A 13705-nucleotide genomic window follows, 5' to 3' on the forward strand; every position below is an offset into this window, starting at 1 on the left:
CTTGGCTATATAGTGCAAGGCTAGCTTCCTTCTTCTTAACGCTAGTGGCGTGTGTGACGGAGACTGCACGTTACCGTCTGTATATGGCTCGTGGGCGTGGATAAACGTAGTGGTGTGTGTGTGGGGTGTGTGTGAGATAGCCGATCACTACAATTTAATGACAGACAAATATACATTAGTATGCAAAAACATCATATAAACGAGTAGAATTGGGTAGAATTGTTTGATTATTCTTCTGCACTGTAAATTTACTGTTTCAGTTTTATTTGTACTTCTTTTGTTTTTACTGTAAGTTATCCCAATGTCCTTTTAAAACGTGTTTCCTTTGCTTAATGTTTTATGTAAAGCACATTGAAGTGCCTTGTTGTTGAAATGTGCACATTTTGTTGGCCTTAAATATTGCTGCTGTTCCTCTATCTATGCAGAGCTAGTTTTGTTTTTGATGGCTGTTTACATCATTGGAAAGCCTTTTCATGGCCATGTTGAGATCATATAGTTTAAAATATATTGTGTCTCTAGAACTTGAACTGAATTGTCATCCTGAAACGTTTTTTAAGTGAAAAGATGCTGTCTGGACTCCACAGAGTCTGAAATAAGTCTGACACTGAATGAGTTAATCATAATAATGTAACATTACATCTTGTGTGTGCATGCACTATAGCGTTTTCCATATGCTTTAATTTGCAATGTAATACACAATGTAATAATGTAAAGCAACTAAATAATTAACATAGCCATCCCATTAATTGTAACAAATACTGTCATAATTCATTAAAAAACTGCATGCAAAATATTGTTTTCCTGAGTTAACTGATATTTAATAAGTAAAATAATTGAAATAGTGCCCCATTCATTGGCCATGTAATAGAGAACAGAAAAATGACATTAAATCATAATATAAAAACAATAACATTCTAGTAAAACAGTTCTACCTTATACAATTGATATGGTTTACATTGTCATTTATAGTATAAATTCATAACACCAAAATAATTTGCAATACTTCTAGGTAAAAAAGAAAGAAAGTTACCGTTATCATAAACTGATACAAAACAAAAGAGCTGGGAATGACTCCAAAAGCCAAGTCCTAATGGAAACTGTTGACAGGAGCAGTATAAATATACATGATATGTGTGCCTCTCTATCCAACTCCCTGACAGCATACAGCTATTTAATTTGATCCTCCCAGTGAGGTGATTTATATTGGAAAGTGTTTTCTTTTTTCCCCTTTTGGTGTGAATGCACTGATGTCTTTTCAGAGCACTTAACTGACTGTCACAATATTTACAGTGGAAAGGTTTTTCACCAGTGTGGATACGCTGGTGCTTCTTCAGGGAACCTGACCGACTCTTGTCACAATGTTTACAGTGGAAAGGTTTTTATCCTGTGTGGATACGCTGGTGTGTCTTCAGTGGACCTGACTGAGTGAAACTCTTGTCACAATGTTCACAGTGGAAAGGCCTTTCTCAAGTGTGAACATGCTGATGTTTTATCAGGTCAGATGACACAATGAAACTCTTGTCACAATGTTTACAGTGGAAAGGTTCTTCCCCACTGTGGCGTATTGAACACCAATGCTGGTGTATCTTCTGGTGAACTGACTGATTGAAACACTTGTCACAATATTTACAGTGGAAAGGTTTTTCAACAGTGTGGATACGCTGGTGTCTTTTCAGGGAACCTGAGCTAGTGAAACTCTTGTCACAATGTTTACAGTCCAATGTTTTTTCTCCAGTGTGAACGCGGTGGTGTATCTCCAGGGAACCTGACCAACTGAAACTCTTGTCACAATGTTTACAGTGGAAAGGTTTTTCTCCAGTGTGGATACGCTGGTGTCTTTCCAGGTCAGATGACCGAATGAAACTCTTTATACAATGTTTACAGCAGAAAGGTTTTTCTCCAGTGTGGATACGCTGGTGTGTCTTTAGATTACCTGACCAACTGAAACTCTTGACGCAATGTTTACAGTGGAAACGTTTTTCTCCAGTGTGGACACGCTTTTCTCTAGTGTGAACACACTGGTGTTTCTTCAGGGAACCTGACTCACTGAAACTCTTGTCACAATATTTACAGTGGAATATTTTTTCTCCACCAGTGTGAACGCGCTGGTGTATCTCCAGGGAACCTGACCAACTGAAACTCTTGTCACAAAGTTTACAGTGGAAAGGTTTGTCTCCAGTGTGGATACGCTGGTGTCTTTTCAGGTCAGATGACCGAATGAAACTCTTTATACAATGTTTACAGCGGAAAGGTTTTTCTCCAGTGTGGATACGCTGGTGTGTCTTTAGATTACCTGACCAACTGAAACTCTTGACACAATGTTTACAGTGGAAACGTTTTTCTCCAGTGTGGACACGCTCGTGTCGTTTCAGGTCAGATGACTGAGTGAAACTCTTGTTACAATGTTTACAGTGGAAAGGTTTTTCTCCAGTGTGGATACGCTGGTGTGTATTTAGAGAACCTGACTCACTGAAACTCTTGTCACAATATTTACAGTGGAAAGGTTTATCTCCAGTGTGGATACGCTCGTGTCTTTTCAGGTCAGATGACTGAGTGAAACTCTTGTCACAATATTTACAGTGGAAAGGTTTTTCTCCAGTGTGGAAACGCTCGTGTTGTTTCAGAATAGATGACTGACTGAAACTCTTGTCACAATGTTTACAGTGGAAACGTTTTTCTCCAGTGTGGACACGCTTTTCTCCAGTGTGGACACACTGGTGTTTCTTCAGGTGACGTGACAGAGTGAAACTCTTGTCGCAATGTTCACAGTGGAAAGGTTTTGGATTGTGGATACGCTGGTGTATCTTGAGACCAAAAGAACTGCTGAAACTCTTGTTACACAGTTTACACTGGAAAGGTTTTTCTCCAGTGTGGACACCTCCACTTGTCTCCCCCCAAACATCACTGTTTTCAGTGACTTCGGTGTCAGATTCAAGTTCAACTTCAATTTCAGAACAGTGTGAAGAGATGTCTTCATCAACTTCACTTTTCACTGCTAGTAATGTCAACATTGACCCATCAGGCTCCTCTGGTCTTTGAAGTAGCTCCTCCTGTTCCTCTTTAAACTGAGGAGGCTCCGGTTCCTCCTGGAGCAGACTGGGGCTCCTCTCCTGTTCAGGAAAATACTCCTCTTTACACACAACCATGTGCAGGATGGCTAGGAGCAGAAAAATAACATGATATTGAACAATGGATTTCTGAAAAGTAAAACTATTCTTCCTTTGTCCATGTTCTATGTAGAAAATTAGCTATTACCTACTTAAATTGACCAGTTACTAACTAAAGGTTGTAGTTGTAACAGTTGTTTCTGGAAACTGACAACCTGAACAAATTCAGGCTTCAACGTTTTAGCAAGATTTCAGCTAAATACATATTCTAAGAAGTAATCTGAATGGATATATTTAGTTACTTTACCCAACAAATGAATAATGGTGTTAAAGCAAATATTTAATTTGAGTCCTAAAATTATCAAACGATATTAAAACATAATGCTTCACATGTGAGCTCTGATTTGGGAGTAAATTAGGCTGTAGGCCAAGCCGTATACAACAGGTCTGTCTGTCTGTCTGTCTGTCTGTAATTACAGTCTGATACTTTCAAAGTAGACCAATCACAGCTCATGCCGCTAAGTGCATGACGTTATGAAACAGAGCCACCTCCAGACATGAAAGCTTGATATTTCTGGTGAAAAGTTTGGAAGTACATTAACATTACAGTCATTTAGCAGACGCTTTTATCCAAAGCGACTTACAATAAGTGCATTCAACATAGGTAGGCAAGAAAACTACTAATCACCAGAAGTCTTAAGTGCATTCTCTTCCAAAACAAGCAACTAAGAGTATACCTAGCGCTAAGGTAAAAGTGCAATATATCAGCTACCTACTTTCTTAAACAGAAGAAGTAATTGAACACCACCGTAATAAATCTAGCACTGTGTGTGTTGTTCCTAATCAGACACCTTGAACACCTTAAACAGGAAGTCGTTTAAAATCTATGTGAATAGATGTTTATGATGTGGCTCTGTATGTTTAGACATTTTTGCTGGTATTTTTTTTGTTTTACCATTGTTATTGTAGTGTAAATTTGATAGTGTGACAGCCCTACAGAACAGAAAATATGAAAGAAAGAAAGAAAGAAAGAGCACATGAAACTTACTGAGTTGTGGGTGTTCTTCAGGTTCCTCCAGCTTAATAGAAATGTCCCTGGCTGAGTCTGGAGAGTTCATCTTCACCTGCAGTCTGGACTCCACACACTGGTCTGAAATGAAGCAATTGAAAAAGGACTTTAATAACTGGAGACCTAGTGGTCTCAAGAACAACAATAATATTTGCAGAAGGTAAAGGAAATTGGCCTAAACCCAACTGGGTGCAAAGATTATGGGATGTATGTGTTAGGGAAGAAACCACACTTAAGCCAAGATTACATAAGGACAAATGTGTCGATGGACTCTTGATGCAAATAATGGTCTCAAGTGAATAAGGTGAAAGTAGTTTTCCGTTTCTGTTTTGAATGTTTCTGCAACCAAGCAACAATGAATGCACAGACAGAGTTCCCTTTCACTCCCTCCCTAAAAGCATAGATGATGGAAAGAGAGCCTTTGGTCAACCAGATTCAACAAATCCAATTCATCTGTTTGGAAACACTTTGGTTTCAAGGAGTCTGATTAGGAACAACACACACAGTGCTAGATTTATTACGGTGGTGTGCACCACAAGACAATTTGTTTAATCGTCTAAAATTCAAATACAGTGACCCTACTATACAGAACCCTATGACCAAACAATGAAGGAGCAAAAACATATTTTAATTCAATACATGATATTTCCAATCAGTGAGTATACATGTTAAATAATCATGATCGCTATATTGACATTATTTTAGACATAATTGAGCAGCCCCAACCGTGTGAAAGTTCATTATTTTGGGCCTTCTAGTGGCGCTTTGAAATAGGTCATGGGCATACTGAAACTGTTAGATTTCATCTTCCAGGAAGCATGACTGCGCTGAGCAAGTTTTATGCTGCTCATTACATTTTGAGACATTGTGTATGCAGGTGTAAGGTTTGGCCTAAGGGTGGCGCTAGAGGATAGGACATTTAGGCAACAAATTAGTAAGGTTCCTCTCTGCTGAGCGCTTTAAAGATGTTAGTAATTTTGTATTCGATGTTTTAGTGTTGAACAGCTCTATATTCTGATAGTAATTGCCTTCACGTCTCAGATGTTCCTCCATAAACACATTGCTGTAGGCCTATAGAGTATTTGTTCAGTAACAGGGGTCTCTCAATCTCCCTAGCTTAACACAGGCCCGGCGCCACAGGGGTGCCTGAGGGGGCCTGGCACCCTCAGTTTCAAATTGTGCCCCCTCAGTTTATTAAAAAAAATTTTTTTAAAATGACATTTTATTTTTTTTAAATAATTTTTTTGATAAAAAATAAGAATTAAATAACATTAACCTAACCCTAAAACCGAAATAAAGTAACAAAAAAACGCCCATAAACGGCCACAATTCGCCCAATAACCGCACATTTCCCGCACGCGTGCACGGGTCGCGCACTCTTTTCTATTTATTAAAAAGCTGGAGACACGGGGGGCCTCTGTTACTGAACAAACACTCTATAGTGTCTGTTCTGTAACACTATAGAGCAGAGGTATTCAACAGGGGGTCCGCGAAATTGTTGTTTGATAAAAAGTATTTTTTTTTCTCCAAAAATGTCAACATGTCTTTAAACATAACATGACATATTTTAATAGCTTAGAATTGAATGCACAATAACATTTATACATATTTTGTAGAGAAAGAAAATGTATTTTGCACACCTACACACCTACTTGTTCATGTTTATACATATAAGACAACATTTTATACATAAATATACGATATATGTGGTGGCCTACCCCCTACCCTACGAGGTAGGGGGTCCCTGCTCCATCACCCCATCAGTTTGGGGGTCCCTGGCCTGAAAAGGTTGAAGACCCCTGGGCTAATGAATCATAGCTGCTTGAAAGACTACTTGACAAGTGCTTAATATAATATATAAAAATTGGTCAGAGAGTCCGCCCTGAGATTGGGAGGTCTGGGTTCAATACCTAAATAAATTGTATTTAATGTTTGTCTGTCTATAATGTCTCCAATGTATTCACTGTCTCCCAATGTAATGTTTCCCAATGTAATGTTATGTATTCCTGCAAATGTATCCCTCTGTTTGTATGTCTTTGTTGTTTCTTTGTGAGGACTGCGGATGAAAACTAGCATCTTTGCTAAATCCGGTGTATTTACGTCTTGACGTTCATTAATATGCATTGTCCTGTCCAAATAAACAAATGAATGAATGAATGAACCCCGGCCGGGTCATACCAAAGACTCAAGGGTTGGATTGGGGTAAGTCCCTGTGACATGCTGGCCTCATGTCCAGAGGTTGTACTTGTACATCATGGCTCGGGGAGATAAACTCCTGCCTTATAGGTCACATGGCTCTGGAATGATTGGTTCACAACCCTACCTGCTTATACGCCAATGTAATGTCATGTTATGTTTTAGTTTGACAGGAAGTGATAAAGATTGGACTTTTGATGTAAAACTTGAACAATTATGTAATTATTGGCATCCAACTATGTGCCCATTACGACCACGGATATTCTCTGAGAGTGTGAAAAAAACACTTAGTGAACTAATACTAATGTTGAGCAGGGTTGACTTTGATTTTTCTACACCAGCTCAGCTTTTTTAGTTTAATCCCCCCCCCCCAGCATAGGGATGCTGGGGTTCAAGTGGTTAAACCTCAGATCAAGAAGCTTATAAAAAGCCTGTCACCTCCATCACCATCTCACAGACCAATTTCTAGACCTCTCACCTCCTATAGAGACACCATAAAAGTTCTTAGTTTTCAACTACTACCAAACTTTAACCAGGCATTTCTGTCTTTCATGTCTGGATGTGCTTCTGTTTCATAACATCATGCACTTGGCGGCTTGAGCTGTGTGACAGACAAACCCTGTTGTAGATGCTTTGGTCTACGGCCACTCTGTAGTATTACATATTTAATGATGGCTATGGATGTTGAGTGATTGATTGATTACTTAATTAGTCAAACAATGTAAAAAGCATGGAGGTACAGTAAAACATTTAGGCTAAAAGGCACAAAAAGTCATGGGGACTTGTTTCCATTGTGGTAATAATATCTGGATGTTATTATTGTCATGAGGATATTTTCTGCCAAGATTATCGTACAGTGAAAATACATACTGAGGTGTGGGTGGTCTTCAGGTTCCTCCTGTTTAATAGAAATGTTCCTGGCTGAGTCTGGAGAGTTCATCTTCACCTGCAGTCTGGACTTCACACACTGGTCTGAAATGAAGCAAGTGAATAAGGACTTTAATAACTAGAGACCTCGTGGAGAATAACAATAATATTTGCAGACGCCTAAGCGTTTGCAAATATTATCTAACATATGAACCTTGAATGCAAAGATAATGACATTGATTTGTTAGGGTAGAAACCTCACCAATTACATCCCGAAACTACAACTTATGTTCATACGTAGATTAAGTACGGAAGAGCGATCCTCCTCCCTATAATCCCAAACTTAATCTCAGTTAGACTGTGACATCTTTAGTTCAGATGTAGCCAAGATGATGAAAGAGAGCCTTTGGCCAACAAGAAGAGTAAAAGCAATGCATTTGTTTGGAAACATTTTGGTTTCCAGAAGGTAGATGAGGAGCAACAAGAAATACTATGGTTGTGTGTGTGTGTGTGTGTGTGTGTGTGTGTGTGTGTGTGTGTGTGTGTGTGTGTGTGTGTGTGTGTGTGTGTGTGTGTGTGTGTGTGTGTGTGTGTGTGTGTGTGTGTGTTCCACTTGCTCCCTAAGTAAGGGCATTTCTTATTGGTTAGTGGGCGTGGGCAGCACCTCATTGGTCAACATGGGCGTCCATGATAGAGCGGTGCCAGTCTAAATGAGATTTGCCCAAAGATGTGTTCCTCAGTGCACTATTATTTTCAACAAGAGTCTGTATGTTTACTGTAATACCGTGATGAATACTGGTTGTCCTAAACATGCTAAATGTACCTACATGAAGTAGTGATGCTTTGCACATGTTTTAAATTAGTCATTTTGTCAAACCGAACAATATACTGTTTACAACAAACTACTTTTGGTCACGTTGTTAATTCTGATGTAGACTCGGGTTTTACACCAAAAGAAGTGACTGACCAGAGACTTGTGTGTATTCTCACCAGAATAAACTGTCAATAAGAGAGAGAAGTGGTCTGGAACTTCATGAATCCACAACACAACGCAGATCAAATGTACACCACAACACAATATGACCAATTTGTTACTACTATTACCTCTATATCACATTTCATTTTGTCTGGTTTCACACTGTTGAAGCACAATAATTTCCCTGCGAATAGTGCAGCTAGCAACTGTTGTATATGACAATTAAAGTTCAAGACCACTTTGGTAGAGGTTTGGGTTGTGTATTTACCTTGCCATGATGTAACTCCAAAGGTGGACAAGAAATCAAAAATAATTGCTCCATTGATTAGAAATTGATCATTCAAAATATGCTCCTCATTGACTTACATTGTACGGTAAAACAGCTCTCAAAGTCACTCTTTTAGCACATAAACGAACACAAACAAAGTTGATTCAGACAATATAGAACATCACCAAACCCAGTACTGTTTTTTTTTTAAATAAAAATGTTAACTTCCCGTTGATCTTGCTATTTTTTTTAAGAAGAAAACCCGGACTGGATCCGTGGATCCGGATCTTCAAATAGTAAAATCAGCAGGAAGTTGACATTTTTTATTAAAAAAATAAACAGTACTGGGTTTGGTGTTCTATATTGTCTGAATTAGCTTTGATTGTGTTAGTTTACGTGCTAAAATAGTGACTTTGAGAGCTGTTTCAGCGTACAATGTAAGTCAATGAGGAGCATATTTTGAATTATCAATTTCTATAATCAATGGAGCAATTATTTTTGATTTCATTTGGAGTTACATCATGGCAAGGTTAGTCTCGTGTAGCCAGACAACTATTCCACAATCTCTGAATGCTATATAGAGTCTGGAACTACAACTCCCGAAATCCGAGAGAGGAAGCTGGCACTTCCGTTCACGAAAATATATTTTAAAATATCTATACATTTTATTATTTTATTTCCATTTCTGCTAAGCAGCAAGCTAAATATACTTAGATGATTTGTATTTATATGAGGATAAATTTGCGCGACTGTAAAGACGAAACGGAAGTGGGGAGGAGGCTTCATATCCGGTTTATATTCTAATCATGATCAGAGCTTCCGAGTCCCAGACTGTATGACCGGAAACATTTGAAAATTGTGGGAGGCAACAGTCTGGCCACGATGAGACTATGGCAAGGTAAATACACAACCCGAACCTCTACCAAAGTGGTCTTTCCCTTTAAAGACAAACAAAGCTGGAAAGGGGAGAAACTTACTGAGGTCTGGCTGGCCTTCAGGTTCCTCCTGTTTCATTGAAACGGGTCTGGCTGGGTCTGGAGAGTTCATCTGCACTTGCAGTCTGGACTCCACAGAGTCTGGAAAGAAACAAAAAAAATCCCAGAGGAGATTAGGATTAATTAAGAACAGAACGTCCTTTTATAATCAACTTCAACAAATAACAGACATGAGAGAAGGAGTAACTTATTGTGTTAATCACTTGTCAACTGGGCAAGTTACTTTTTTCACAGAGCACTTTGATTATGAACAATAACCTTTTTCACATCAAGTTGCCCAGCATGAATATTATGTGGATATATTATGAATATAATGTAAATCTCTCTCTGAAAGAACATGTTCCCTCTTAATCCTACATTTTCATGTTTTCCTTTTTCAGGTAACAACTCCAGTTACGTGCACACACACACACACACACACACACACACACACACACACACACACACACACACACACACACACACACACACACACACACACACACACACACACACACACACACACACACACACACACACACACACAATTAATAACGCACTATTCAGCCACCCTCTTTGTTCAGATTCAACAGAGTAACACTGCCCTCTAGTATCTAGCATAGGCTAATGAATCAAAGATGTTTGAAAGACTACTTGACAAGTGCTTATTATAATATGTTAAAATTGGTTAGTACCCGCTGATTAAAAAACCCAGCTCATTGGCATGGTTAAGAGTGTCCGCCCTGAGATTGGGAGGTCGGGGTTCAATACCCCGGCCGGGTCATACCAAAGACTATAAATAGGACGCAATGTCTCCCCGCTGGGCACTCAGCATCAAGGGTTGGATTGGGGTAAGTCCCTGTGTACATCATGGCTGGGGGATATACTTGTACACAAGTAAGACGCGCGAACGCGGGAAGCGAACGCCAACAAAATTAAATGATAATGAAAAGAAATCATCTAAAAAAAAGTAACCAATAAAAAAATATATAAAAAAATCAAAAAAAAATCTGCGTTAAAAGGAGCATCCGGGGGAAGGGGCGGGCTTAAACGCAACCTTGACAGGTGTGTTCAGTTTTCAAAGGCCTTTCATTTGATGTATGGTACGTCTATATTGGACATTTACTTGGCTGCACACAGGGCTGAGGCAGTGCACGCACACAGAGACAAACACGGAGACACACACCCACAACCCGAGCACGGTTACATAGTAAGCTCCACTTGGTCGGAGGCGCGGCTTCTTCCGCGTTCGCAATCAAGCCACCTCACGCCACAGAAACAGGAGATAAGCTCCTGCCCTATGGGCCACATGGCTCGGGAGTCATTGGTTCTCAAGGCTACCTACTTGTTGAGCAGGGTTAACTCTGAATTTAGTCCTTTCTCTTTTCCCTCTACACCAAATCTCTTAAGACGCGTTGAGTTTGTAGATCAGCATTTTTTTCAAATGCCCCCCGCCCCCCCCCCCAGTACAGGGATGCTAGGGTTGAAGTGGTTACACCTCAAATCAAGAAGCTTCTAAAAAGCTTGTCAAAGATCTGTTATCTCACGCAGAGCAGACAAACAGACCCATTTCTAGACCTCTCACCAGCTACAGAGGCACGCCATAAAACCAGTTTTCATAGTTTTTTCATAGTTTAGCAAACCTACTACCAAACTTTTACCAGGCATGTCAGGCTTTCATGTGTTTCAGGACGTCATGCACTTAGCGGCTTGAGCTGTGTGACAGACAAACCCTGTTCTAGATGCTTTGGTCTACGGCCACTCTGTAGAAAAATTTACAATTTGGTGCTGTTTTTCTTTTGTATTGCATTTGTGAAAAAGAGGACGTGCTTTTGGATATTGTAATGAGAATAAAACATGTTAAAAAGGAATATTGAGTGATAATTAATGATGGCTATGAATATTAATTTTTTTGCCAAGATTATCGTGTAGTGACAATACGTACTGAGGTGTAGGTGGTCTTCAGGTTCCTCCTGTTTAATAGAAATGTCCCTGGCTGAGTCTGGAGAGTTCATCTTCACCTGCAGTCTGGACTCCACACACTGGTCTGAAATGAAGCAATTGAATAAGGACTTATCATAACTTCTGACTGTACTACATGTACTGCAGTAACAATCGAGTTAATAAAGTAATCAATCAATCAATACAACTCTTCATTATTTAGTTGTAACTTCACTTTCGTCGTTAGTTATGTCTTTGTTCAAGGAAAGGTGTTATACGTTTAAATACCTGTAAATAAAACACTATATACCTATCCTGTACGACTTTACTACAGGTTGTTAATAAAACAGTACATACCTATCCTGTACAACTTTACTACAGGTTGCAGCATTGCATCAAACAGTCCATGTCTCTGGTCCATCCCTCGCTGTTCCTCTGACCATGTTAATGTTTTGGAGGCCATCTCCCTTGATAGCGTAGATCTCTCCCTGTGGTGCTCTGTGGAAATCAACATTTTAATCCTGATCGGTGGCCATTTTTCTCATAGTTATAATGTATTAAGAGTGCAATACACCTCACAACCAATAGGGACTCGCAGTTAAAAAATACGGAGATGTGACACAAATCGGATTAAAATGCTATATATTGAACAATACGGAAGATACGGGAACTTCTGAGGCCCCGAACATAATTGCAACATCCGTGGCCATGAGATAAGCACTTTATATTTGAAACCGGACCTATAGCCCTGAAACATGACTGTCATACCATGACAGACGAGCGTCATGTGAACCATGGCTAGAACGGACCCAAAGTGTGAAAGTGCAAAGACTATTTTGAAATAACTCCAACAAGACATATAATTATGACCGATGACCGTCTTGATTCAAGGCTACTCATGTACAAGCGACGTTTGCACCTCATTGCTTATATGGAGATTAACCATTACATTGAAAATAGATAAATCAACAACATAGCAACACAATGTATGTATAGGTGCTTTGAGTACTGGTTGTTATGTGTTCATGATCACATGAATTATAATCTAGCAAGTAACAGCAATTAGATTTATATTCCATATTGAGTCAATAAATAAATACAAATGAAAGCCATCATGAATGAGTTGATCTTTACCTGCTGTGTTTCAGTGGTTGAGCTGCTAACAAACGTCCTCCTGCTGCTCAACGACGACCCTGTTTAGAAACGACACGTTTTACTTGTCTTTGTGTTTTACTTTGATATAAATCTATGGTATTTTAAAGTGTCAACAACAGTCAGTCAACACACCATGTTGTTTTCACTACTGCATTGTGGGTATGTTCTTCTTCTGACGACGAGCACTTTGTCTAGACGCCAGTTGGTGTGTTGCTGCCCCCTACTGTTGGTCTCGGGTACTGTCCACTGTTTATATACAGTAACAGTACTATGTGACCTTCCTGACCTGTAGATCAGGGGTTCTCAAACGTTTTCATGTCAAGGACCCCCAAATTGACACTTATTATCCCGCGGACCCCCATTTGAAAAGACGTGCCAGGGACCCCCATAAGAGAAGATTTTTACGGCTCTAGCAGTGATTCTCAACCATTTTAATTTCAAGGACCCCCATTTAATGGCATTTCTATCTCTGGGACCCGAATTCATATTGTAAAATCAATGTTAATTTAACTCTGAGAGTGTACTCATTTGTACACTCTCAGAGTTACAGACCCATAAGGGTCCATTTGGTCGCTAACTGTCCATCATTTAGCTAGGGACCCCCTGGAACTCCCTCAAGGACCCCTGGGGGTCCCCGGACCCCACTTTGAGAACCAATGGACAAGATAACATCCACCTATAGGAGTAAAGCAGTTCATCCAACTAAATCAAATTAAATGATTATAAAAAAATATAATATATTATTATTTATATATATTATTACAATTATATATATAAAATATATAATTGTTAACCATTAATTTAACACATTAACCAATCAATAATCAATCCCTATTTTGGATAATGTCATTCATTATAGGCAAAATCCAAAAATATTGAAAATAGCAGATCTAACAAGCTCACAACACGTCACATGTTTTGAGCTTGTAGATCAGCTATTTTCACAAGTCTTACACAACATTGTTGTGCAACATAATATAACATAGGGCTGATGTCCTTAATCAATTTGTTGAAAAAAACCCCATTAAGAAACAAACTATTACAATTATTTGATTAATCAGAAAATCGATATATAGATGAATTGCTTAGAAAGTCATGGATAGTTGCAGCCCTACATCCACAGCTTTCATCAGTGCACATTGATGCTGCACA

General features: G+C 39.1%; 1 protein-coding gene across 1 annotated transcript; it reads right to left on the bottom strand.

Moving 5' to 3' along the window:
• Positions 1–799: 799 nt before the first annotated feature.
• On the bottom strand, positions 800–9548 carry LOC308106190 (uncharacterized protein). The gene is made up of 4 exons (XM_080457250.1): positions 9461–9548; positions 7243–7344; positions 4156–4257; positions 800–3157 (listed from the first exon to the last, which is right to left on the bottom strand). The coding sequence occupies exons 1-4, from the start codon at positions 9528–9530 to the stop codon at positions 1467–1469; spliced, it is 1965 nt and encodes a 654-aa protein (XP_080313376.1). The 5' UTR covers positions 9531–9548; the 3' UTR covers positions 800–1466.
• Positions 9549–13705: the final 4157 nt, after the last annotated feature.

This window comes from Gymnoscopelus braueri (assembly GCF_963280865.1).
Source record: "Gymnoscopelus braueri genome assembly, chromosome: 18".
In the NCBI taxonomy this organism is placed as follows: domain Eukaryota; kingdom Metazoa; phylum Chordata; class Actinopteri; order Myctophiformes; family Myctophidae; genus Gymnoscopelus; species Gymnoscopelus braueri.